The following is a 27,634-nucleotide window of genomic DNA, read 5'->3' on the forward strand; positions in this document are numbered from 1 at the left end:
CNAGCCTACAACTACAAAGCCGCCTCCAACATACTTGCCTCCAACTACACAACCACCCAGATGTTACCCAGGATCTACAGATCCTAGATGTCCTAGGCCAACACCTCCACCCACTACACCACCGCAAAGGTGTTACCCAGGATCTACAGATCCTAGATGTCCTAGGCCAACGCCGCCTCCAACTACACAACCACCCAGATGTTACCCAGGATCTACAGATCCTAGATGTCCTAGGCCAACACCTCCACCCACTACACCACCGCAAAGGTGTTACCCAGGATCTACAGATCCTAGATGTCCTAGGCCAACGCCGCCTCCAACTACACAACCACCCAGATGTTACCCAGGATCTACAGATCCTAGATGTCCTAGGCCAACACCTCCACCCACTACACCACCGCAAAGGTGTTACCCAGGATCTACAGATCCTAGATGTCCTAGGCCAACGCCGCCTCCAACTACACAACCACCCAGATGTTACCCAGGATCTACAGATCCTAGATGTCCTAGGCCAACACCTCCACCCACTACACCACCGCAAAGGTGTTACCCAGGATCTACAGATCCTAGATGTCCTAGGCCAACGCCGCCTCCAACTACACAACCACCCAGATGTTACCCAGGATCTACAGATCCTAGATGTCCTAGGCCAACACCTCCACCCACTACACCACCGCAAAGGTGTTACCCAGGATCTACAGATCCTAGATGTCCTAGGCCAACGCCGCCTCCAACTACACAACCACCCAGATGTTACCCAGGATCTACAGATCCTAGATGTCCTAGGCCAACACCTCCACCCACTACACCACCGCAAAGGTGTTACCCAGGATCTACAGATCCTAGATGTCCTAGGCCAACGCCGCCTCCAACTACACAACCACCCAGATGTTACCCAGGATCTACAGATCCTAGATGTCCTAGGCCAACACCTCCACCCACTACACCACCGCAAAGGTGTTACCCAGGATCTACAGATCCTAGATGTCCTAGGCCAACGCCGCCTCCAACTACACAACCACCCAGATGTTACCCAGGGTCCACAGATCCCAGATGTCCTAGACCAACACCTCCAACTACACAACCTCCAAGATGTTACCCAGGATCTACAGATCCCAGGTGCCCTAGGCCAACACCTCCACCCACTACAGAACCTCCCAGGTGTTACCCAGGTTCTACAGACACTAGATGTCCTAGGCCAACGCCGCCTCCAACTACACAACCACCCAGATGTTACCCAGGGTCAACAGATCCCAGATGTCCGCAAAGCACGCCTAAACCCCCCACACCACCGCTATGTTATCCAGGTTCAACAGACCCAAGATGTCCGAAACCAACGCCGCCTAAAACTACCAAGCCGCCCCCAACATCACAACCACCCAGGTGTTACCCAGGATCTACAGATCCTAGATGTCCTAGACCAACGCCGCCAACTACACAACCGCCCATATGTTACCCAGGATCTACAGATCCTAGATGTCCTAGGCCAACGCCGCCTCCAACTACACAACCGCCCAGATGTTACCCAGGATCTACAGATCCTAGATGCCCTAGGCCAACACCACCACCCACTACAGAACCTCCTAGGTGTTACCCAGGATCTACAGATCCCAGATGTCCGCAAAGCACGCCTAAACCCCCCACACCACCGCTATGTTATCCAGGTTCAACAGACCCAAGATGTCCGAAACCAACGCCGCCTAAAACTACCAAGCCGCCCCCAACATCACAACCACCCAGGTGTTACCCAGGATCTACAGATCCTAGATGTCCTAGACCAACGCCGCCTCCAACTACACAACCGCCCACATGTTACCCAGGATCTACAGATCCTAGATGTCCTAGGCCAACACCACCATCCACTACAGAACCTCCCAGGTGTTACCCAGGATCTCTAGATCCTAGATGTCCTAGGCCAACACCTCCACCCACTACACAACCACCCAGATGTTACCCAGGGTCTACAGATCCAAGATGTCCGCAAACCACGCCTAAACCCCCCACACCACCGCTATGTTATCCCGGTTCAACAGACCCAAGATGTCTGAAACCAACGGCGCCTTCAACTACCAAACCGCCCCCAACATACTTGCCTCCAACTACACAACCGCCCAGGTGTTACCCAGGATCTACAGATCTAAGATGTCCTAGACCAACGACGCCACCAACTACACAACCTCCAAGATGTTACCCAGGATCTACAGATCCTCGATGTCCTAGGCCAACACCTCCACCCACTACACAACCACCCAGATGTTACCCAGGGTCCACAGATCCCAGATGTCCTAGGCCAACAACTCCACCCACTACACAACCGCCCAGGTGTTACCCAGGATCTACAGATCCCAGATGTCCTAGGCCAACACCTCCACCCACTACACAACCGCCCAGATGTTACCCAGGATCTACAGATCCCAGATGTCCTAGGCCAACACCTCCACCCACTACACAACCGCCCAGATGTTACCCAGGATCTACAGATCCCAGATGTCCTAGGCCAACACCTCCACCCACTACACAACCGCCCAGATGTTACCCAGGATCTACAGATCCCAGATGTCCTAGGCCAACACCTCCACCCACTACACAACCGCCCAGATGTTACCCAGGATCTACAGATCCCAGATGTCCTAGGCCAACACCTCCACCCACTACACAACCGCCCAGATGTTACCCAGGATCTACAGATCCCAGATGTCCTAGGCCAACACCTCCACCCACTACACAACCGCCCAGATGTTACCCAGGATCTACAGATCCCAGATGTCCTAGGCCAACACCTCCACCCACTACACAACCGCCCAGATGTTACCCAGGATCTACAGATCCCAGATGTCCTAGGCCAACACCTCCACCCACTACACAACCGCCCAGATGTTACCCAGGATCTACAGATCCCAGATGTCCTAGGCCTACACTTCCACCCACTACACAACCGCCCAGATGTTACCCAGGATCTACAGATCCCAGATGTCCTAGGCCAACACCTCCACCCACTACACAACCGCCCAGATGTTACCCAGGATCTACAGATCCCAGATGTCCTAGGCCTACACCTCCACCCACTACACAACCGCCCAGATGTTACCCAGGATCTACAGATCCCAGATGTCCTAGGCCAACACCTCCACCCACTACACAACCGCCCAGGTGTTACCCAGGATCTACAGATCCCAGATGTCCTAGGCCAACACCTCCACCCACTACACAACCGCCCAGATGTTACCCAGGATCTACAGATCCCAGATGTCCTAGGCCTACACCTCCACCCACTACACAACCGCCCAGATGTTACCCAGGATCTACAGATCCCAGATGTCCTAGGCCAACACCTCCACCCACTACACAACCGCCCAGGTGTTACCCAGGATCTACAGATCCCAGATGTCCTAGGCCAAAGCCGCCATCAACTACACAACCTCCCAGATGTTACCCTGGATCTGCAGATGCCAGATGTCCTAGGCCAACGCCGCCAACATCTACAGAACCTCCAAGATGTTACCCAGGATCTACAGATCCTAGATGTCCTAGGCCAACACCTCCACCCACAACACAACCGCCCAGGTGTTACCCAGGGTCTACAGATCCTAGATGTCCTGAGGCAACACCACCAGCATACCCAGAACAGCCGTCGTGCCTTCCTGGTTCTACTGATCCCCGATGCTCGTCTCTGCCACCAGCAACATACCTGCCTCCCGTACTCACGAAACCACCGGGTTGTTTTCCAGGAAGCACGGATCCTAGGTGTCCTAGACCAACGCCGCCACCGACTTCACAACCGCTCAAATGTTACCCAGAGTCTACAGATCCCAGATGTCCTAGACCAACATCGCCACCAACTACACAACCGCCCAGATGTTACCCAGGGTCTACAGATCCTAGATGTCCAAGGCCAACACCTACACCCACTACACTACCGCCCAGATGTTACCCAGGATCTACGGATCCCAGATGTCCGCAAACCACGCCTAAACCACCCACACCCCCGCTATGTTATCCCGGTTCAACAGATCCAAGATGTCTGAAACCAACGGCGCCTTCAACTACCAAACCGCCCCCAACATACTTGCCTCCAACTACACAACCGCCCAGGTGTTACCCAGGATCAACAGATCCAGGATGTCCTAGACCATCGTCGCCACCAACTACACAACCTCCCAGATGTTACCCAGGATCTCCAGATCCTCGATGTCCTAGGCCAACACCTCCACCCACTACAGAACCTCCCAGGTGTTACCCAGGAACTACAGATCCTCGATGTCCTAGGCCAACGTCGCCACCTACTACACAACCTCCCAGATGTTACCCAGGATCTCCAGATCCTCGATGTCCTAGGCCAACGTCGCCACCTACTACACAACCTCCCAGATGTTACCCAGGATCTCCAGATCCTCGATGTCCTAGGCCAACGTCGCCACCTACTACACAACCTCCCAGATGTTACCCAGGATCTCCAGATCCTCGATGTCCTAGGCCAACGTCGCCACCTACTACACAACCTCCCAGATGTTACCCAGGATCTCCAGATCCTCGATGTCCTAGGCCAACGTCGCCACCTACTACACAACCTCCCAGATGTTACCCAGGATCTCCAGATCCTCGATGTCCTAGGCCAACGTCGCCACCTACTACACAACCTCCCAGATGTTACCCAGGATCTCCAGATCCTCGATGTCCTAGGCCAACGTCGCCACCTACTACACAACCTCCCAGATGTTACCCAGGATCTCCAGATCCTCGATGTCCTAGGCCAACGTCGCCACCTACTACACAACCTCCCAGATGTTACCCAGGATCTCCAGATCCTCGATGTCCTAGGCCAACGTCGCCACCTACTACACAACCTCCCAGATGTTACCCAGGATCTCCAGATCCTCGATGTCCTAGGCCAACGTCGCCACCTACTACACAACCTCCCAGATGTTACCCAGGATCTCCAGATCCTCGATGTCCTAGGCCAACGTCGCCACCTACTACACAACCTCCCAGATGTTACCCAGGATCTCCAGATCCTCGATGTCCTAGGCCAACGTCGCCACCTACTACACAACCTCCCAGATGTTACCCAGGATCTCCAGATCCTCGATGTCCTAGGCCAACGTCGCCACCTACTACACAACCTCCCAGATGTTACCCAGGATCTCCAGATCCTCGATGTCCTAGGCCAACGTCGCCACCTACTACACAACCTCCCAGATGTTACCCAGGATCTCCAGATCCTCGATGTCCTAGGCCAACGTCGCCACCTACTACACAACCTCCCAGATGTTACCCAGGATCTCCAGATCCTCGATGTCCTAGGCCAACGTCGCCACCTACTACACAACCTCCCAGATGTTACCCAGGATCTCCAGATCCTCGATGTCCTAGGCCAACGTCGCCACCTACTACACAACCTCCCAGATGTTACCCAGGATCTCCAGATCCTCGATGTCCTAGGCCAACGTCGCCACCTACTACACAACCTCCCAGATGTTACCCAGGATCTCCAGATCCTCGATGTCCTAGGCCAACGTCGCCACCTACTACACAACCTCCCAGATGTTACCCAGGATCTCCAGATCCTCGATGTCCTAGGCCAACGTCGCCACCTACTACACAACCTCCCAGATGTTACCCAGGATCTCCAGATCCTCGATGTCCTAGGCCAACGTCGCCACCTACTACACAACCTCCCAGATGTTACCCAGGATCTCCAGATCCTCGATGTCCTAGGCCAACGTCGCCACCTACTACACAACCTCCCAGATGTTACCCAGGATCTCCAGATCCTCGATGTCCTAGGCCAACGTCGCCACCTACTACACAACCTCCCAGATGTTACCCAGGATCTCCAGATCCTCGATGTCCTAGGCCAACGTCGCCACCTACTACACAACCTCCCAGATGTTACCCACTACACAACCACCCAGATGTTACCCAGGGTCTACAGATCCCAGATGTCCGCAAACCACGCCTAAACCCCCCACACCCCCGCTATGTTATCCCGGTGCAACAGATCCAAGATGTCCGAAACCAACGCAGCCTACAACAACAAAGCCGCCTCCAACATACTTGCCTCCAAGTACACAACCACCCAGATGTTACCCAGGATCTACAGATCCTAGATGTCCTAGGCCAACACCTCCACCCACTAAAGCACCGCCAAAGTGTTACCCAGGATCTACAGATCCTAGATGTCCTAGGCCAACGCAGCCACCTACTACACAACCTCCAAGATGTTACCCAGGGTCTACAGATCCTAGATGTCCTAGACCAACGCCGCCACCAACTACACAACCTCCAAGATGTTACCCAGGATCTACAGATCCCCGATGTCCTAGGCCAACACCTCCACCCACTACAGAAGCTCCCAGGTGTTACCCAGGGTCTACAGATCCCAGATGTCCTAGGCCAACGCCGCCTTCAACTACAGAACCTCCCAGGTGTTATCCAGGATCTACAGATCCTAGATGTCCTAGACCAACGCCGCCCCCAACTACACAACCGCCTAGATGTTACCCAGGAACTACAGATCCTAGATGTCCTAGGCCAACACCTCCACCCACTATAATACCTCCCAGGTGTTACCCAGGATCTACAGATCCTAGATGTCCTAGGCCAACGCCGCCTCCGACTACACAACCGCCCAGATGTTACCCAGGATCTACAGATCCTAGATGTCCCAGGCCAACGCCGCCTCCACCTACAGAACCTCCCAGATGTTACCCAGGATCTACAGACACTAGATGTCCTAGGCCAACGCCGCCTCCAACTACACAACCTCCCCGGTGTTACCCAGGGTCTACAGATCCTAGATGTCCACAAACCACGCCTAAACCACCCACACCTCCGCTATGTTATCCCGGTTCAACAGACCCAAGATGTCCGAAACTAACGCCGCCTACAACTACCAAGCCGCCCCCAACATACCTGCCTCCAACTACACAACCGCCCAGTTGTTACCCAGGGTCGACAGACCCTAGATGTCCTAAGCCAACGCCTCCGCCTAGTACACAACCGCCCAGATGTTATCCTGGTTCTACAGATCCTAGATGTCCTAAACAACCGCCAACAACACAACGCCCTACATATTCACCACATACAACTCCATTTTTCTGTCCTTGCCTAACAGAAACTTCCTCGACAACACCAAAACCTCTTACCCCTCCAATCTGCTTTGCAGATTCCACAGATCCCAGATGCCCTAGGCCCACTCCTCCACCAACTACTCCACGTCCAAGTTGCTACCCTGGATCCACTGATCCTAGATGCCCCAGGCCTACGCCTCCATCAACCACTCCACGTCCAAGTTGCTACCCTGGATCCACTGATCCTAGATGCCCTAGGCCCACTACTCCACCAACCACTCCACGTCCAAGTTGCTACCCTGGATCCACTGATCCTAGATGCCCCAGACCCACGCCTCCATCAACCACTCCACGTCCAACTTGCTACCCTGGATCCACTGATCCTGATTGCCCCACTCCTTATCCACCAGCAACGAAACCCCCACCTCCTCAATGTTTTCCCGGTTCAAAGGATCCCAGGTGTCCACCTCCAAGGCCCCAAACTACTTACACCCCTTCTAGTACCACTACATCTCCTGTTTGTTATCCGGGATCCACAGACCCTAGATGCCCTAGGCCCACTCCTCCACCAACCACTCAAGGTCCAAGGTGCTACCCTGGCTCCACAGATCCTAGATGCCCAAGGCCCACTCCTCCAGCAACCACTCCGCGTCCAAGTTGCTACCCTGGATCCATAGATCCTAGATGCCCCAGACCCACTCCTCCACCAACTACTCCACGTCCAAGTTGCTACCCTGGATCCACTGATCCTAGATGCCCCAGACCCACTCCTCCATCAACCACTCCACGTCCAACTTGCTACCCTGGATCCACTGATCCTGATTGCCCCACTCCTTATCCACCAGCAACGAAACCCCCACCTCCTCAATGTTTTCCCGGTTCAAAGGATCCCAGGTGTCCACCTCCAAGGCCCCAAACTACTTACACCCCTTCTAGTACCACTACATCTCCTGTTTGTTATCCGGGATCCACAGACCCTAGATGCCCTAGGCCCACTCCTCCACCAACCACTCAAGGTCCAAGTTGCTACCCTGGATCCACAGATCCTAGATGCCCCAGGCCCACTCCTCCAGCAACCACTCCGCGTCCAAGTTGCTACCCTGGATCCACTGATCCTAGATGCCCCAGACCCACGCCTCCATCAACCACTCCACGTCCAACTTGCTACCCTGGATCCACTGATCCTGATTGCCCCACTCCTTATCCACCAGCAACGAAACCCCCACCTCCTCAATGTTTTCCCGGTTCAAAGGATACCAGGTGCCCACCTCCAAGGCCCCAAACTACTTACACCCCTCCTAGTACCACTACATCTCCTGTTTGTTATCCTGGATCCACAGACCCTGGATGCCCTAGGCCCACTCCTCCACCAACCACTCAAGGTCCAAGTTGCTACCCTGGCTCCACAGATCCTAGATGCCCAAGGCCCACTCCTCCAGCAACCACTCCGCGTCCAAGTTGCTACCCTGGATCCACAGATCCTAGATGCCCCAGTCCCACTCCTCCAGCAACCACTCCACGCCCAAGTTGCTACCCTGGATCCACAGATCCTAGATGCCCCAGTCCCACTCCTCCACCAGCCACTCCACGCCCAAGTTGCTACCCTGGATCCTCTGATCCTGACTGTCCCACTCCTTATCCACCAGCAACGAAACCCCCACCTCCTCAATGTTTTCCCGGTTCAAGGGATCCCAGGTGTCCACCTCCAAGGCCCCAAACTACTTACACCCCTCCTAGTACCACTACATCTCCTGTTTGTTATCCGGGATCCACAGATCCTAGATGCCCCAGGCCCACTATTCCACCAACCACTCCAGGTCCAAGTTGCTACCCTGGATCCACAGATCCTAGATGCCCTAGGCCCACTCCTCCACGTCCAAGTTGCTACCCTGGATCCACTGATCCTGACTGTCCCACTCCTTATCCACCAGCAACGAAACCCCCACCTCCTCAATGTTTTCCCGGTTCAAAGGATCCAAGGTGTCCACCTCCAAGGCCCCAAACTACTTACACCCCTCCTAGTACCACTACATCTTCTGTTTGTTATCCGGGATCCACAGATCCTAGGTGCCCTAGGCCCACTCCTCCACCAACCACTCCACGCCCAAGTTGCTACCCTGGATCAACTGATCCCAGATGTCCTACATCCAGTCAGCCAACTACCTACTTCCCACCACATTCTACAACACATCCTCCGACATGTGAATGCCTAACAAAACCGCCCGAATGTTTTCTTGGTAGTCAAGATCCCCGATGTCCTCAAACAACAACCCCGAATCCTGTAGCACCTCCTATCTGCTATCCTGGTTCTACAGATCCTAGATGTGAACCATCATGTTTCCCTGGTTCTACCGACCCTCGCTGTCCCCAAGAAGTTCCTCCTCCAGGCTGTTACCCAGGTTCACCTGATCCAAGATGTGGCAGTCCATCACAGCAACGTTCAACATATTTACCACCAGGAACTTCGAAATCACAGTGTCCTGCTGGTTCCAAAGACCCAACATGTCAACCCGTTCCTACACCTCAGTATCAATGTCATCCAGGATCCCCAGATCCTAGGTGCAATGAAATTGTAACTCCTCTGCCTTCAACTACAGTGAAACCTCGTGGCTGTTACCCTGGATCCTCTGACAGAAACTGCACTAGTGATGGGTCAGCTTATTATGAGACAGAACTGAAAGCACCACAGTGTCTCCCTGGCTCTAGCGATCCAAAGTGCGTACCTACTCAACAAATACCTAGTGATGGTAGTGAATTATTTCCAGTACCCATACAGCCATCCACAGCTGAGCCCATCAGGACAACTCAAAATGAAGTCGGGGATTACCATGGGAAAGATCAAGATCCACGTTACCATGCATTTCATTCATGTAAGTACTATGTTGTAAGGCAGTATCTTGTATTAAGAACAATATCTTCCGGTAGTAGTTTCCTGAATTTTCAGAGGAATGTACCACACCTGTCTTCAGGATCAAGTGAACACATAAGCAGCACATCCGTGAAGATGGCACTTTTCATAGTCACCACAATAAGATCCTGAAATTTCATGCGTCTTGTACAGGGTGATTCAGAAAGATGGACACAATTTCAATTGGCTATATTTCCTGAATTATATGTTGCATTTGAATTCTGTAAATTACAGTTGATTATACATATATGGAAATTTATAAATGTTCAATGTGCCTCGCCTCCGGCTGCAAGGATAACATCTAGACGGTAGCTGAATTCATCCTACACTCGATGACAAATATCTTGCGTCACTGAGTTCACCGCAGCTGTGATACAGTTTCTTAGGTCATTCAAATTTGTGGGAAGACGTGGTACACGCCACACAGTTGTTTGTGATAGTCCAAGTTCTCTACTAGCACTACGGGTTGACTTCATTGGGCTGCGCTCAAAGTTCACTCGAATGCGCTCCACGTTCTCCTCCGATACACGCGATCGGCCTGGGCTTTTACCCTTACACAGAGAGCCAGTTTAATCAAATTGTTTATTCCAACGATAAATGCTCTTCCTCGTTGGAGGTTGCATGTTAAACTTACGACGAAATGCACGCTCCACCGCTGTCACAGACTCACTTTTACTGAACTCACGAATGCAAAAAGTCTTCTGTTGCATAGTAGGCATCTCACTTACAACTGACGGGGTGCTGGAGTGCTCTAGCGGTAATATTAGAAACTTTACAACATCCTCTTTCATATGTACTTTACAGAATTCAAATGCAACATACAGTTCAGGAAATATAGCCAATTGAAATTGTGTCCATCTTTCTGAATCACGCTGTATTAGGCTACTGTGAAATGTGACCAGTATTTCTAATCTCTGCTAATGATACCACAAAAACTGTTCATGGATTCGAGAAGTCTTGATGTGTCATAATTCTCTAGAAACTAATTTTGTAAATTTTGCACATTATATGGATGTTCTGGTAACAAGAATATCATCATTAATGATATAAGCAGAGATAACATTAATAACATATTAAAAATTAAGGAGATGGCTCAGTGAGTAAAGTAACTTGCTACAAGCTCAATTAATCAAGGGCCCAATTCACTTACACTGTTCCTTTCAGTCTACTCTTTGCCCATCTTTCCTTCGTCCCTATATACAGAACACCCCCCCCTCTCGCAGCTTACTAGCGAATCCTTAAAGACTGAGGTGGTAGCACTTTCTTCCAAAACACTAGCAGCTACATACCCACCAACTACACAGTATTACATCCCAGAAGATTGTAACCTTGAAGAATGAATGTAGTTTACCACAAATCTTCATACATTTTTGTTGTTGTCAGGCTTAGACATGGAAAATTTTCCACCTTTAATACATTCTAAAAGACATATCATCATGCAGGAAACACCAGTCAAAAGATATGGCCACATGGAAGACACGAAGTCAAATATGCACAAAAATACGTCACTTAGAAAAAGTGACACACTGTGAGTCAGCAATTCAATAATTAAGCTAAGGGGTAGACAATCAGGAGCCAAGACCGTACTTAACATGTGGCCTATTCAGTCTCATATCAGAAGCGTATCGGGGGCTTTCTCGGATATAAGGCAGCCAGGGAGTGGAGAAGACTAGTCACCGTCATGCAATGCAGAGGTTAAGAATGCATGGAGCTGTAGATCCACTGTCTCATATATGTTCTTGGCATGTTGTTTAATTCAGCATAGGGTCAATTTTATATTCACCTAAATCAAATTAAAAAGTCACAACTGTTTGTTTTATTTCTAGGGTTATACGAGCCAAGGAAACCATCCCATAGGCGTCACTTCGGTAAACGAGACATTGAACAAGCAGATGTGCAACTGACAGAAGATATCAGTGACCACAAGAGAATTGATAAACGTGAAGTTCAAGAGAAACAGATTGTTTCCATAACCCTGGGTGTTCGCGGACTGATGGTGGGATCGGAAGCAGATCTCAAATCACATGGACTGACAAAAAGAGATACTGCTACATCAACTATGAGGAAGTCTGAAATCAGATCTAGTGAATTACCTCTTTCTCCTGTATATTCCTTCACAATTCTAAGTGCAATAATCGGCTCAGCCATCGCTATGTCACTTGTAGCCACTATAGTGTACTTTCTTGCTCAAAGACGTACAAAAACAAGGCAGGTAATTACTGTTGCCCCTGAACTATTAAATAAACTGCAAGAGAAAATGAAAAGAAGTGGATGGAATTGAAAATGACAAGAATCGTTGACAGTGTGTTTCAAGAAAATGCATGGAGATATGCCGAACTGTAGAATACCCAAACAGGCTTACGCGAAGTTTCGAAAGATAAATATGGGAAGTTCATTTAAGAAAATTGAAATATGGGGGGGGGAATAATGTATTTTATGTAATATGATTCTATCCATGTTCATACAATTTCTAAAAGAAAATTACAGGACAGATGTTGATGGTTTTACTGTCTTTCATATTATGAAATACTTTCTGTATTTAATAAAAATGCAGACTTCTTTCAAGCCTCTCCTCCCCAGATAACAGAGGCCATTGTTGCACACAAGTGTATAACACATCATGCACAAATCGCTAAGGTCTGGTCTTTGACTTGATATTAGTCACATAAAATAAGACGCCTATCTACAAGATACAGTAGAACACCAAAACTTTCTCAGACCGGGGGCCGCAGACCTCGCCATCTATCTCTGTGGTTGCAAAGCTCTTGTCCTTCATTTTGTTCCTGTGTTCTTCCTTCTCTGTGTGACACCTTCCCTAACGTGCTGTTTTCTTCCTGAAAACTTTCCATTTAATCTCAAGTTAAAAACCTTCCATGGGATTGCATCTTAACAGTCGTTCTTACGAAGTGTCAACACCAGTTTATTCCTGTATTTATTAATTTATCTTCAGAATTATTTACCTGATATCAACTCTTAAATTTTTCATCTCTTATTCTCTCTCTTCTGGTTTATACTTCTAAACTTCTTAAAATGGCACAATTTGTAATACTTTACTTTCATTTTGTTTTGCTCTACTGGTGAACATAATTTAACACAGACCAGAGATGTATTTGTGGTTGCCCACACTTGAGAAATTCTGCGCTAGGAATAACTCTGATGATAGGAACAGGGGAGGAGAGGTTGGCAGAAGGACCCTAAGCAGGGTACATGAATGTAAACTGCCAATACCATTGATGAAACTCCACACATTGCCCACACATTTGTGTATATAAAATAGTATATATTGCCATAAGAGGATTTGGTAGCACTCCGTACCAGACTCTAAACTTACGAGAATATTCAAGGGTCATGGGCATAGGACTGAATCATTCTAATGAAGAAACAATGATTTACAGAAATATAACCTCACTTTTACAAACCTAACAACAATCCTTGCTTAATGCTTCAAATATGCCTTACATTTAGAATACGTGAGAAAAGAAATGTTTATATAAGATTTCAGACTTCCATTACGGTGGAGGTTCATAATGTGGTCTCATGGATAATGAATGATGAACTCTGAGGCTGCACATTCCTCCAAAACAATGGTAGCCATCTTAACCAGATGGCCATATCTTGAACATGAGGAGTTAAAAATAATCTCTAACTTGAAATTATATGATTGTATTTATAAATAAAAATTATTCTGCAACTATCTTTGTTCAGTGCATAAAGAAATTCTGAAGAATAAAGCATTAATCTAGCTTTGCTAAAATTATCATGGATTTTAAATCATAAAAACATGTCAGGATCAGCCTCTGAAACACTGCATGAGATGAGGTCTCAATTGTTATGAATCAGAGTTTCAGACACCAAAACAACCACATGATCAATTTCATACCAAGTGTCAAGGGTATGATCCAGTATTCTGTGCCCATGCTGACTGAAATGATGGTTAGTGATGTTAACTGTACAATATGTATTTCTAAAAAAACATGTACATATTACAGTATATTTCACATTACATAACCGTCTGTGTAAAATATCATACCTGATGTTTTGTACTGTTATGAGCAGAATTGATGTAAGCTACAGACATGCTTTAACATGAAAATGACAAATATTTCTAAATAAAATAAAATACGATAACATTGTTCTACTGTTGCTATTCACTGTACTTCATAAGGCAAGAAAAATGTTGGTGTACTGGTTATGTAGGGCTGAATGGTGGGATTACGAATGAGAAGTTGGGAAGGATTTTTAGAAGAAAGTAAATCTGATCTGTCTGAAGGTACTAACAATTTGGTTGGATGGAACGAGGAACGCCATGAAAATCAGAACAGTCTCTGGACTGAGAATCGAACCTGGAACCTCTCGAATATGAAGCACCATATAAATCATATAGAATGCAATTTATATACCTTGTATCACACACTAACAATATCTGATATCATGGGACTTAAATTTCCCAAGGCAGTCATTATTCAGAGTAGCCTTCTGGGATGCGGTGCTGTGTAGTTTGACAGATAGGCACCAACATTTCAGGGAATCCTGCTGTATCCGTTGTCAGGATAGAAGATGGGGCAGCAGGTTCCTCTGAAATGTTGGTACGAATTTAATAACGTACTTCGTAACTTGACAACAACTGTTGCAGTACTCATCATCAGAATCAAACATATGTTTGTGTGCAAGCTGCAACATCAAACATTCAGATCCTACAGATGGACTACTGAGCTTTAGCTTTTGTTGTAAGCTGATGTCTATGTTGGCTCCTTAATAACAACAGCTGTTCAGAAGCTTCAAGAACAATCAGAAATGAACATTCCCAAGGAGATTCAGGGATCCAGTCACTGAATACACTCCAAGAATTATAATTTTCATTTCATGCATCCGGTTGTGTTACAATATACAACCTTTATTATATCCGTCACAACACAACTAATATCAAGATCAGACCATTTTCGGCCCTGCTACATGTTTCAGCTATTGATAGCCATCATCAGGCAAACACATGATTTATACATATATACACACCACTGAACCGCAGCACCAACAAAATTGGATACAATATTATTAAAATATATAAAACTTTACATAAAAAATACGATAAATCAAGTTATATAAAACAGAAGTATGATATAAAATTCTTTTGGTGTTTTTCATGAACGTGTCAGTCATTGGTTTGAGATTTGTTTTTGTTTCGTCCCCACGGACAAGTTGGAACATTCATACTTCATCATCATCATCATCAGTAATCTGTCAGACGACAGGTCCGCAGTCTCTTCCAAAACAGTTCCTCCACTTAATGCGATCTTCTGTTTTTGGAAAGAGACTATCCAGGAAGTGATAATGTGGTGGTTTTTCCATTCGCTTTCCACATCGCAGTACAACAGCCGTTCAAACCACTCTGGTCACGCCTGTTGCTATACGAACTTGAACCATCCCGAGCATCATTTGCTCTGTGCTTCAAGTCGCTGCTGATGATGCTGCTTCCGGCATCAGTGTTTGGTTTTTGGTGTCTCTCTTCGTCTGATGCCTACCCTTTGACCTGTCCAGCAAGGGAGGCCCTGCCAGTAGCCATGCTACCGCTGGTATAGCTCTCAGGGTCCTTGGCATACTCAAACCTCCTCACCACGATAAGGTGGAGACCACCACACCAACTTCATACTTATGCGTATATAAAATTGTGCATGAGGCTCGTACTGTAGATGCAGTAAAGTAAATTATAATATATATTGTGACGTGTTGCACTATGGATGACGCCTCTCCCTCCCCGCCAGCCGTGACATGCCGAGTCCCAGCACGCTGGTTGCTAGGCAAAGCGGGTAAACAGTGGTTGCGGGAGATGACGGTAATAACAGCGGTACCCATTACATATCGGCAAACACGGTGCCAGACAACAGTGGTGCCTATTACGTGGCTGTTTTCTGTGTTGTCCGGAATGGGGCTAAATAAGGAGCAGTGAAGACTATTCAAGTTAGTTACGAGTTAGCCAGAGAGTCAGTCACCAGTTAATTGCAGTCCAGTATTTGTGATACTGCCAATGGCAGTAATGTTGAGCTTGTAAATTGGTGTGATTATAAGAGCGAGTGTGAAATAAAATTCACTATGCCCCATACGGTGTGAAGTTATTTGTCGCATTACATACCCAATACGTGACAATATAATATAAGATTCTTACATCACCAAATCAGTCATTGTTTACATTCCCTACAGTATGGACAATACTTTGTGAGATGAGGCACTGACTAATATTATAATTTACTTTATTACATCTACATTACGAGCCTCATACACAATTTTATATATGCATAAGTATGAATATTCCAATTTGTCCGTGTGAACGAAACAAAAAACAAATCACAAACCAACGACTGACACGTTGATGTAAAAACATCAAAAGAATTTTATTCTTATTTTATATCATATTTCTGTTTCATATAACTTGATTTATTGTATTTTTTACGTCAAGTTTATTTATATATTTTAATAATAATGTATCCAATTTTTTTGGTGCTGCGGTTCAGTGGTGTGTGTATATGTGTGTAAATCATGTGTTTGCCTGATTATGGCTATCAATAGCCGAAAGATGTAGAAGGGCCAAAAATGGTCTGATCTTGATATTAGTTGTGTTGTGATGGATATAATAAAGAGGTAGTTCCAAGAATTATGTTCAGAAGTCACTTCCCCAAACAGCTAAACTTGGTTTTCACAACCACAGAACAATGCACAGAATACCTTGGGTTATATGATTGGATAGGCCACTGAACTTCTACACAGAAATCATCAATGCTGTCTCTCAGATCTTACAATTTCCCATCCCCTCCCAACATCACTTCTACCAGCCATAAACTAACTTGTGCAAAAATTATACAAAGACCTTTTGGTATAAAACAATAATATAAGACTCCTGCCATCTGTTCCCCTACACGCAGACTACTAAAGGAGATCTTAAGGAACACAATCATAGTTGGCAGTGGGGTAGAAGAGGAACATAACATGTCAGAGGTCAGGACAGGGCTCACACAGCACTAAGAGTAATGAAACAGCACTTTTGGGAACACATGGCTCAGTTCCACTGCTCTGCATCTGAGAGCATCCCAGACCAAACCCTGACAGTATCAAACAACTTCATAAATTAAAATATCCAAGGCACTTACACAAAAAGACTCCTAATCCATGTGCAGTGACTGAGTATATATTTACTGAGACATATATAGAGACATGTAGCTAAGACATACATAGTAAATACTACAATAAAAAAATATCATTCTTAAGTCTATTGTCTGGAAGTAGGCTCAGGCTTACAATGAATTATATATATTGCCGAGTGTTTGGCATAGTACATAATATATAAATTCTCCCAACAGGGGGACTTTGGTCCTTTTGTCGTCTTTTTAAGTAAATCTTGAGTCTTAAAACAGAAACAATATTTTGTTTCTAATATCACAATCAAAATCACATAAATGAAGCTTCCATTTGTAAGATAAGAAAGACAATAACCTTCAGCCACATATACTGACCATGTAAAACAGTACAAGCACTGAATCAGCCCAGACACTGTACGTATGTGTCTACGGTGCATCTTCCAGAAGTGAACTAACTTACTGTGACATGAGGTCTTAACAGTAGTGAAGATTTGGATTACTGTGTTTTGGGTTTTGATACCGTACGGTGTCATACTTCCATCTTCAGGATAAGCTCAGGGATGGAGGACGTGGGGTCATAATCCAGAATGCATAATCTGGGAGTACTATATTAGTTTGAGCTATGCCATTACAGATTTTATAAATAAAACATTCAAGAGTTCAGCCACAGAAAACAGTTATTAAAAACTAAAAACAAAATGTAAGACAATTTATCAAACTACTGGCCATGTGATTCTTTCAAATCTATTACAAAATACATACACTATTTCAGAATATTTATTATATATGAAAATTTAATTATCTACACAAAACACACATAAAAAAGGGTAATGCTATCCCTGTAACAGGCTGTGAAGGCCTATAGGGTTGTGAGAAGTGAGGCTCCCACATTTTCTAGATGACTGACTTATAGATGGTGTTGAAGCTGTCAACCTCACGCACCAGCCACCCTTTACCCTCAGGAAGATTCCTGGTACTCATTTCTGTTAGAGGCTGAGTTGACCCCAGGGCCACAGTGTGGCTGGAAGGATTAGGTCAATTGAAAAAATCAACGATCTCATTGGAAAATGAACCTGTGACCTTCCTGCTTGCAGCATAGTGCCCCAACCATGCTACAGCGTGTCCAAGAAAATATACATTATAATATAAAAACAAATAAAATGAAATAGAATTAGATAAAGTGTAATTATTTACTCTTTCCTGGCATTAGTGTCTGACAGTACCTCATTCTAGGGCTCACAAGCACGGGTCAAGTTTTCAAGCACCTCTTACCATCTCTTGAATGGCTGATTAGATTTTCTGTGATAATACACTATCAACATTTCTTGTTATAAGTGAAGCAGCAAGTTATATACATATATATATATATAAAAAAAACTCAAAACTCCATGGCCTGCAGTCAACAGGCGAACTCTACCAACTGAGTGGCTGCTGCTTGTCGGCAAAGTTAGTGCTAACTTTAGCAGATAGAGGGTGTCACGTGGTCAGTGCAACAGATCCCCAAGACCATTAATCTTGNTCAAACTACTGGCCATGTGATTCTTTCAAATCTATTACAAAATACATACACTATTTCAGAATATTTATTATATATGAAAATTTAATTATCTACACAAAACACACATAAAAAAGGGTAATGCTATCCCTGTAACAGGCTGTGAAGGCCTATAGGGTTGTGAGAAGTGAGGCTCCCACATTTTCTAGATGACTGACTTATAGATGGTGTTGAAGCTGTCAACCTCACGCACCAGCCACCCTTTACCCTCAGGAAGATTCCTGGTACTCATTTCTGTTAGAGGCTGAGTTGACCCCAGGGCCACAGTGTGGCTGGAAGGATTAGGTCAATTGAAAAAATCAACGATCTCATTGGAAAATGAACCTGTGACCTTCCTGCTTGCAGCATAGTGCCCCAACCATGCTACAGCGTGTCCAAGAAAATATACATTATAATATAAAAACAAATAAAATGAAATAGAATTAGATAAAGTGTAATTATTTACTCTTTCCTGGCATTAGTGTCTGACAGTACCTCATTCTAGGGCTCACAAGCACGGGTCAAGTTTTCAAGCACCTCTTACCATCTCTTGAATGGCTGATTAGATTTTCTGTGATAATACACTATCAACATTTCTTGTTATAAGTGAAGCAGCAAGTTATATACATATATATATATATATAAAAAAAACTCAAAACTCCATGGCCTGCAGTCAACAGGCGAACTCTACCAACTGAGTGGCTGCTGCTTGTCGGCAAAGTTAGTGCTAACTTTAGCAGATAGAGGGTGTCACGTGGTCAGTGCAACAGATCCCCAAGACCATTAATCTTGGTTTTCTAGACTGGAGCCACTATTCCTTTGAAATAGCTCCTCAGTTATTCTCACAAGGCTGAGTGGAACCCAGGACCTCTGGATCTATAGCCAGGAACTCTGACCACTAGACCACAGAGGCAGTCATATGGGGGGGGGGGGGGTAAAAAGAAAACCTCTATGATCCAGACATCTGCGCATGTGTTAAAATGCTGCAAACAAGGGCTGAAACTTTCATTAAAATTTGCCATTTACTTCAGAAACTATTGTTTTCGTGAAGCAAGGTAAAACTTTTCTCCGTGTTGTAAAACTAAGGACAAAAGCTAATGATGTGAGGCTTCCTCATGAGGGCAGGAAATGGTGAAATGAAGGAGAAATTTCACTGGCACCATGGCAATTAAATTGTTGATGAGAGTACACTTCTACTTGAAATCAGAATCGGGCAGCTGTGCAGTACTTCAAATGGACGTTTTGTATCTGAACTCTCCCTGGGATTGGCCAAGGTATGAGCACAGACATAGATAATGGCATGAGCTAATCTCAGCAATCATTACAGGCATGCTCAGAAACACCATGGTTTTGCTGTGTCTTGCAAGTGGCTGAACTCTTGAACATTCAGAAATAACAAACCTTCTTAATTCTTGCCTCAAATGAGAGAGAGCGCTGAAGGCACGTTTTCAGTTAATCAGCTGTTCTTGGTACAGATTGGACAGATGCGGCTCGGAGTGTGTCTTCTGAGGCACACCTCATGATACGAGTGACCACAGCGAAATGTCGTCACACCTCCATCTTTCATGAGGACTGCAGAGCCAAGGGGCAGTGCACACCACGGACAACTTCCATCCGCTATGTTGACTTTCACACCCCAATGATGCTTCTCTGAAGCAACTGGAAACTCTACATATTTGCCCAAGTCTTCTCTCAGGGCCTCTTGTACAGCTGAGTAAACCTGCAAGTATCGCACACATCATAAGAGCTATGAAGTTTCCGAGGCAGCGAAGCTTTAGACTCTGCTTGGTTATGATACAATGTGACCTATGTGGGTATTATTACTATTATTATTATTATTAGAGGGGGTGGGTTTCCCCATGCACTTAGACCAGTTATTGGTCCATTTTGCATCCCCCTTTAATTTCTACTGTCGCCATACCCTATCAGTACTGGTGCATGCTATCAGCCCCGTTCAGCCAACGAGGTCAGCCGTCGGTACCTGATATTTCCCCCATCTACCAGAGGCATTGGAAACTAATTGCGCGGGAAACTTGTTGCCTAATTTTGCTCAGAGGTCTCCTAGACATGAGGATCTTTTACGTGCCGTAAATCTACGACACGGGACCCACGGCTTAAAGTCCCTCCTGGAGGACTTGTTCCCTGAATTTTTCCGCCCTTAAAAATTCCACGACCTCTGCCGGGTTTGAACCCCCATACCTTGAGTCATGAGGTGGGAATGTTACCCCTAGACTACAGAGGCCACTATCTATGTGGGGTACCAATATGATGAGATCATGGTGGCAAGTATCAACATTGCTGCCTTCTGAAATGTGAAGTCATATAGTTCTACATCCATCTTCAGGGCACCAGTAGAAGGAAACACAGAGTTCCTCTGAAGCATTAGCAAAAATCTACCAGACTACATGGCATCACCCTTAAAAAAAAAAAAAAAAAAATCCCGTGATTTCAGTCCGCAAGCGAACCATACCAACCAAGCAACTGCTGCTTGTCAACAAAGTTTAGTGTCAACTTTTTCGGATAGAGGGTGGGCATCATATCCTACAAGACTAATTTTCACAGTGCAGGATGTTCCACTGGTGGGCTTTTGCAGTGACATCCTCAGTTTGAGAACACCTTCACTGCTCAGCAGACTGCCTGTACCAGGAAATGTGGTACTTACCACTGGTGAAAACAGGGCAGGTTCACTTGTTTTCTTGCTACAGGCACTAAGCACATCAATTACTTTATCTCTGAGGCCTTCTGCATGATTGTCAAGTATTGTTGAATATATGCATGCCTGGTAAAACCTATAAAGTACAGAGAAATGTATTTCAATAATATATATCATACCAGCTAAAGTACACATTCAGGTTATAGGTTTGTCTTAACATAAGATGCAGTGAAACAATATAATTTCCTGTAACACGTCCTTTGTATTTTAACATCTTAACTTCCAAAGAAAACTTAGTGCAATGCTGGAAACAGACAACAGTGTTAACCACATATAGTGATTTTTCAGTTCCTAACATTAACAGCTGATCACTGCATTATTCCAATGATGCATGTGCATGGGGTAGCTGACCAAATGTTGTATCCTTCTGATACAAACACCACCTCCTCTGGCTAAAACATGACTGCCAGCCTCAGAGTGCCAGGAGATTTGGAAATGTTGTATCCTTTCGATATAAACACCACCTCCTCAAGCTAAAACATGGCTGCCAGCCTCACAGTGCCAGGAGATTTGGAAATGTTGTATCCTTTCGATATAAACACCACCTCCTCAAGCTAAAACATGACTGCCAGCCTCACAGTGCCAGGAGATTTGGAAATGTTGTATCCTTTCGATATAAACACCACCTCCTCAAGCTAAAACATGGCTGCCAGCCTCACAGTGCCAGGAGATTTGGAAATGTTGTATCCTTTCGATATAAACACCACCTCCTCAAGCTAAAACATGACTGCCAGCCTCACAGTGCCAGGAGATTTGGAAATGTTGTATCCTTTCGATATAAACACCACCTCCTCAAGCTAAAACATGGCTGCCAGCCTCACAGTGCCAGGAGATTTGGAAATGTTGTATCCTTTCGATATAAACACCACCTCCTCAAGCTAAAACATGACTGCCAGCCTCACAGTGCCAGGAGATTTGGAAATGTTGTATCCTTTCGATATAAACACCACCTCCTCAAGCTAAAACATGGCTGCCAGCCTCACAGTGCCAGGAGATTTGGAAATGTTGTATCCTTTCGATATAAACACCACCTCCTCAAGCTAAAACATGACTGCCAGCCTCACAGTGCCAGGAGATTTGGAAATGTTGTATCCTTTCGATATAAACACCACCTCCTCAAGCTAAAACATGGCTGCCAGCCTCACAGTGCCAGGAGATTTGGAAATGTTGTATCCTTTCGATATAAACACCACCTCCTCAAGCTAAAACATGACTGCCAGCCTCACAGTGCCAGGAGATTTGGAAATGTTGTATCCTTTCGATATAAACACCACCTCCTCAAGCTAAAACATGGCTGCCAGCCTCACAGTGCCAGGAGATTTGGAAATGTTGTATCCTTTCGATATAAACACCACCTCCTCAAGCTAAAACATGACTGCCAGCCTCACAGTGCCAGGAGATTTGGAAATGTTGTATCCTTTCGATATAAACACCACCTCCTCAAGCTAAAACATGGCTGCCAGCCTCAGAGTGCCAGGAGATTTAGAAATGTTGTATCCTTTCCATATAAACACCACCTCCTCAAGCTGAAACATGGCTGCCAGCCTCAGAGTGCCAGGAGATCTAGAAATGTTGCATCCTTTCAATACAAACACCATCTCCTCAAGCTAAAACATGGCTGCCAGCCTCAGAGTGCCAGGAGATCTAGAAATGTTGCATCCTTTCAATACAAACACCATCTCCTCAAGCTAAAACATGGCTGCCAGCCTCAGAGTGCCAGGAGATCTAGAAATGTTGCATCCTTTCAATACAAACACCATCTCCTCAAGCTAAAACATGGCTGCCAGCTTCAGAGTGCCAGGAGATTTAGAAATGTTGTAGCCTTTCGATACAAACACCATCTCCTCAAGCTAAAACATGGCTGCCAGCCTCAGAGTGCCAGGAGATTTAGAAATGTTATATCCTTTCGATACAAACACCATCTCCTCAAGCTAAAACATGGCTGCCAGCCTCAGAGTGCCAGGAGATCTAGAAATGTTGTATCCTTTCGATACAAACACCATCTCCTCAAGCTAAAACATGGCTGCCAGCCTCAGAGTGCCAGGAGATTTAGAAATGTTATATCCTTTCGATACAAACACCATCTCCTCAAGCTAAAACATGGCTGCCAGCCTCAGAGTGCCAGGAGATCTAGAAATGTTGTATCCTTTCGATACAAACACCATCTCCTCAAGCTAAAACATGGCTGCCAGCCTCAGAGTGCCAGGAGATTTAGAAATGTTATATCCTTTCGATACAAACACCATCTCCTCAAGCTAAAACATGGCTGCCAGCCTCAGAGTGCCAGGAGATCTAGAAATGTTGTATCCTTTCGATACAAACACCATCTCCTCAAGCTAAAACATGGCTGCCAGCCTCAGAGTGCCAGGAGATTTAGAAATGTTATATCCTTTCGATACAAACACCATCTCCTCAAGCTAAAACATGGCTGCCAGCCTCAGAGTGCCAGGAGATCTAGAAATGTTGTATCCTTTCAATACAAACACCATCTCCTCAAGCTAAAACATGGCTGCCAGCCTCAGAGTGCCAGGAGATTTAGAAACGTTGTATCCTTTCGATACAAACACAATCTCCTCAAGGTAAAACATGGCTGCCAGCCTCAGAGTGCCAGAAGAGTTAAAATCCCTTATTCCTGAATGATATACTCTCAGCCCTGAGTTACAACTTGACAACAAAGTTAAGTTGTTCCTGTGCTCAGTTAATTAAGAACTACACGATGAAGACTTACTGGGGTGTTGGATGTATAGCTTCACCACTCTTGACTTTGGCACTAGATGGAGGTGACCGGTCAGCTTCACACACAAACCGCTTTACCATTGGTGAAAGTGCTCCCAGCACCCAATGGATAGGAGGCTGGGTGGGCCCCAGAAACAATCTGAACACTGTGAAGATGTGCTCCTGCAGGAATTGAACACTGGCCATCCAGCCTGCAGCCCATCACTATATTGACTGAGCTATCTGAGCTCATATGGTAACCAAGATATTCAAAACGCTCTGTTACCAATCACAAACTGTTACACCTAAGTTAAACTCTGACTGACAACTCCCACAGTATTGGTAGTTTAAGGATCTCCATTCTCAGATGATACTAACCTTGCATCCAGCTCTCCTGGTTTGATGTGTCCAACATATTTTGTGAGGAGCTGTACTGCTACATGAGGACCCAACGATTTCACCATTAAAAGCCCCACAGAAGACCACAATACTCCTCTCGGTTGAGCTCCAGATATTGTGAACACGGAACCACAGTTCAAACAAGTACCAGCTTGGAATGTGGTAAGAAGCTCAAGTGTTTTCACCCAGTCAGCATGATCCAAGCAAGGCAGCCATCTGCCAAGCTCCAGTGTGTCACCTAGATGGATAACAAGTGGAAGAACTGAACTGAAGCCCTCGCTTCGTTTGTGAGGTAACACGAAGTGCCATAAAGACGGCACTTTCTTACACAACTCTGCGAGACATTCTCGGTTATTCTTCCAGTGATACAACACCATAACTTCTGCCAGCCACGGAAAGAGCAGCAATTGAGGTCTGAGCAATGGAAAGCCACAGACACACGACGCACCCATCACTGAATTCAGCTCCACAAATGCTGCAGTGACGTACAACCGCAGCTGGTTATCAGCAAATACTTTCGATAAACAGTCACTACTCGCTGGCATCTTCTCCAAATAAGTAAGAAATAATGAAGAGCAGTGTAACCTTGCTGCATCCTTATCCATTGCATTCCCTTCCAGGTGCTCCTGTAGTCTCGTTACGAGGTACCACACATCTTTAACAGACACTCGCTCACTCAATTCACAGCATGTCTCAATACGCTCCATTTTCAGCATAAAAAATATAGTACTCAGAAGCAGTGGAGGGGGCAGTTCATCACATGCAGCATGTCCCGATACTCCATCGCTTACATAAGACAAGTTGCCTTCTTCATATCTATCAAGAATTACACATAAAGCCAGATAATAACAGTGTAATTGTGATGTTTGTATATACTGCAGTGTTAGAACAGGATCAAACAACTCTGAGAAAGTAACAAGAATTCTGCTTAAAAGAATGTCTACTTTCAGAATATCTTCTGCATATAAATCTTTAAAATTGTCTGGAAATTGATCTGTAAGTTGTACTTCTTTAATTCTGTCATACAGCCAGGTAACAAGGTGGCCAGTTTGCAGAGCAAGGTGGAATTTGTCACTAATAATTTTCACAATGTCATCAGCAAAGTAGTGAGCAAAAGGAAACATGGTGATTATGTTCAAATCAGATTTCAAATCTGAACTTTGTAATACGTCTCTCACACCACACTGGGTCTTTATTAAACCTGTGACGAAGAGATCATAAATGTTACTAAGAGCATTCAGCAATTTACATATAAGTTCAAAAGTATCACTTCCATTTTGTTCACATGTAACAAAATGGTTACAGAGATTGATAACATCTGATGTATCAAGTACTGGAAAATGTGCAGTTCTGTGCCTCGGCTTATCGCTGCAAGAATGTACGAGGTCCACCACACTTTCACATGGCTGTGCTTCCTCGAGAATACCTTCATGGTAGTCAGGTGGTCTTATGTCCAGTGGTTCACAATTTGTGTCCTGACTCAAAAGCTTCATTTTACTTTCCAACATTTGCCACTTCTGTTTCAGCGACTTCCAGGACACACTCTGCTTCAGTTCTTTCAGTGCCTGAAGAGCTTCTGGAGGGAAAGCCATCTCTGAATCACTCTGTTCAGTGCATGCCCTAAATTCTGAATTTGTTTCAGAGACCAGATGATTGTCATAAGGAACTGTCATGGCAAATATTTTCTTGCGAAACAGAACATCATCATCTGCAGACACGACCACATCAGCAAGTTCAGGCAGCGATGTGCTACCGACAGACTTGTGGGCCTGCAGGCTTGACCCACTTTTCTCCCTCCGATTATTTTCAGGCGATGCAGTTAATGAACGTGACTTCTCTTTCTGCCCATTGACATTTAGCGTGTGAACATTTGGATATGATTTTAATGATTTCTGTTCATCTTCTTCCACCCTGCCCCAATGGAACTGCTCATTTTCCACAAGAAATATTCCAGACTTCAGCCTCTGGGCATTCTGTTTCTCTTTCATATGTTTTCCAATCTCTTGCAATAGAGGAGAAATTTTTCTGGCTTCTTTTTCATCTTCAAGTTTAGTTTCTAGATCTGCCAGAAGGTGAAGTTTGCTAGATGTCGGAGCTAACTCCATTAGGTAATTATTATACTGTTGGCAGATCTGGGCACAAAGAGAATACTGCTTGTGCAAGTACAGCCTGACTAGAAACCCATCCACTGGCAACATCACTAGAGCATGCATGTTTCCTGCTGCTGTCCACACATATATTGTGTCATTCAGTGTCTTTGCATCAACAATGTCCGTGAAACTGTTATTCCACAATACTACACTGCCCTTGCTAGGATCAAGGGCATACATCCCATTCCTCCTGAATGTGAATAAAAATTTCTTAGCAATCACATGTAGTTTTCTAAAATTGAATGACTGCTGACCCCATGGTTCAGTCTGACTAGTCTCCCCTGTGCCGCTGCCCTCTTGATGTGAAGTCTTTGTGTTACGAGGTCTGATAATGCAGGTAGGAGGCACGGCAAAAGCCTGCTTGAAGTGGTGCGTACTAAGCACTGTACCATCAACATGCACCTCCCACAAGCGTGAGCCAGGCCTTGCACAGAATATCTTCAGATTCTGCATGTCTTCACAGCCCGCAAACTTCTCGTCTTCGTTTAGCGAGCTGAACACGGCACCCGTGGCAGCAGAACTCCGCTGCTCACATCTGGATGGTAAATCATGGCTGTCATCTGCATAGAAACATGCCCCATACTCCCCCTCTCTCAGCTTCTGGCCAATCTGGCGGTACTGTTCCTTCACAGAATCACAAATGTAACAGCGAGACAGTGTTGACACCAATAGAAGCTCTGAGCACCAGTCTAACTGAACAATACGAGAATCCAGCTGCATTAGCATGAAGGATGGAGTCTGGAACATGCTCTTTGCCTGAAATGCATAAATAGTTTGGTTATAAGATTACAGTCTCCTGAGATGTGATGCTGTGTAGCGTGGCGGATAGGTACCAACACTGTGGAGCAACCTGTTGCCCCCATCTTATCCACGCTTCATCTAACCTGACAATCGAGACAGCAGGTTCCTCCAAAATCCTGCTACCTGCTTATCAAACCATACAGTGTAACTATAATATTGATTGCTGCAAAAACCCAAAACCTCAGTTTCATTATACCTTGCAGGGGAACAGAACAGA

General features: G+C 45.6%; 3 protein-coding genes across 6 annotated transcripts in view; 2 read left to right on the plus strand and 1 right to left on the minus strand.

Moving 5' to 3' along the window:
- Nucleotides 1–5,896, plus strand: part of LOC111870911 (mucin-2-like) — a gene marked incomplete at its 3' end in the record, with an annotated part of 33,382 nt that extends 27,486 nt beyond the window's left edge. Inside the window, exon 9 of the mRNA XM_033754046.1 lies at nt 5–5,896. Within this exon, the coding sequence (XP_033609937.1) occupies nt 5–5,896 (5,892 nt within the window). The remainder of the gene's footprint in view (nt 1–4) is intronic.
- The window catches only part of LOC111870919, a 37,384-nt gene that overhangs the window by 3,532 nt on the left and 6,218 nt on the right, over nt 1–27,634 (minus strand). For 2 of the 4 annotated variants that reach the window (XM_023863552.2, XM_033754047.1), the window contains exons 5-7: nt 24,446–27,372; nt 21,302–21,428; nt 19,540–20,359 (exon numbers count right to left, since the gene is read on the minus strand). In XM_023863552.2, coding sequence (XP_023719320.1) covers nt 20,096–20,359; nt 21,302–21,428; nt 24,446–27,372 — 3,318 coding nt within the window. In that variant the 3' untranslated portion in view covers nt 19,540–20,095. Of the gene's footprint in view, nt 1–19,539; nt 20,360–21,301; nt 21,429–24,445; nt 27,373–27,634 lie in introns of those variants that run through there. The other 2 variants (XR_002843953.2, XM_023863550.2) reach the window with 2 other exon arrangements.
- LOC111870917 (mucin-2) lies at nt 5,902–14,880 on the plus strand (the record flags this gene model as incomplete). Its single annotated transcript, XM_023863549.2, has 2 exons — nt 5,902–9,940; nt 11,805–14,880. Coding segments are annotated over 2 exons (4,494 nt in total), but the record flags the coding sequence as incomplete, so codon positions are not given.

The sequence above is a fragment of the Cryptotermes secundus genome, unplaced genomic scaffold, assembly GCF_002891405.2.
Source record: "Cryptotermes secundus unplaced genomic scaffold, Csec_1.0 scaffold928, whole genome shotgun sequence".
Classification (NCBI taxonomy): Eukaryota; Metazoa; Arthropoda; class Insecta; order Blattodea; family Kalotermitidae; genus Cryptotermes; species Cryptotermes secundus.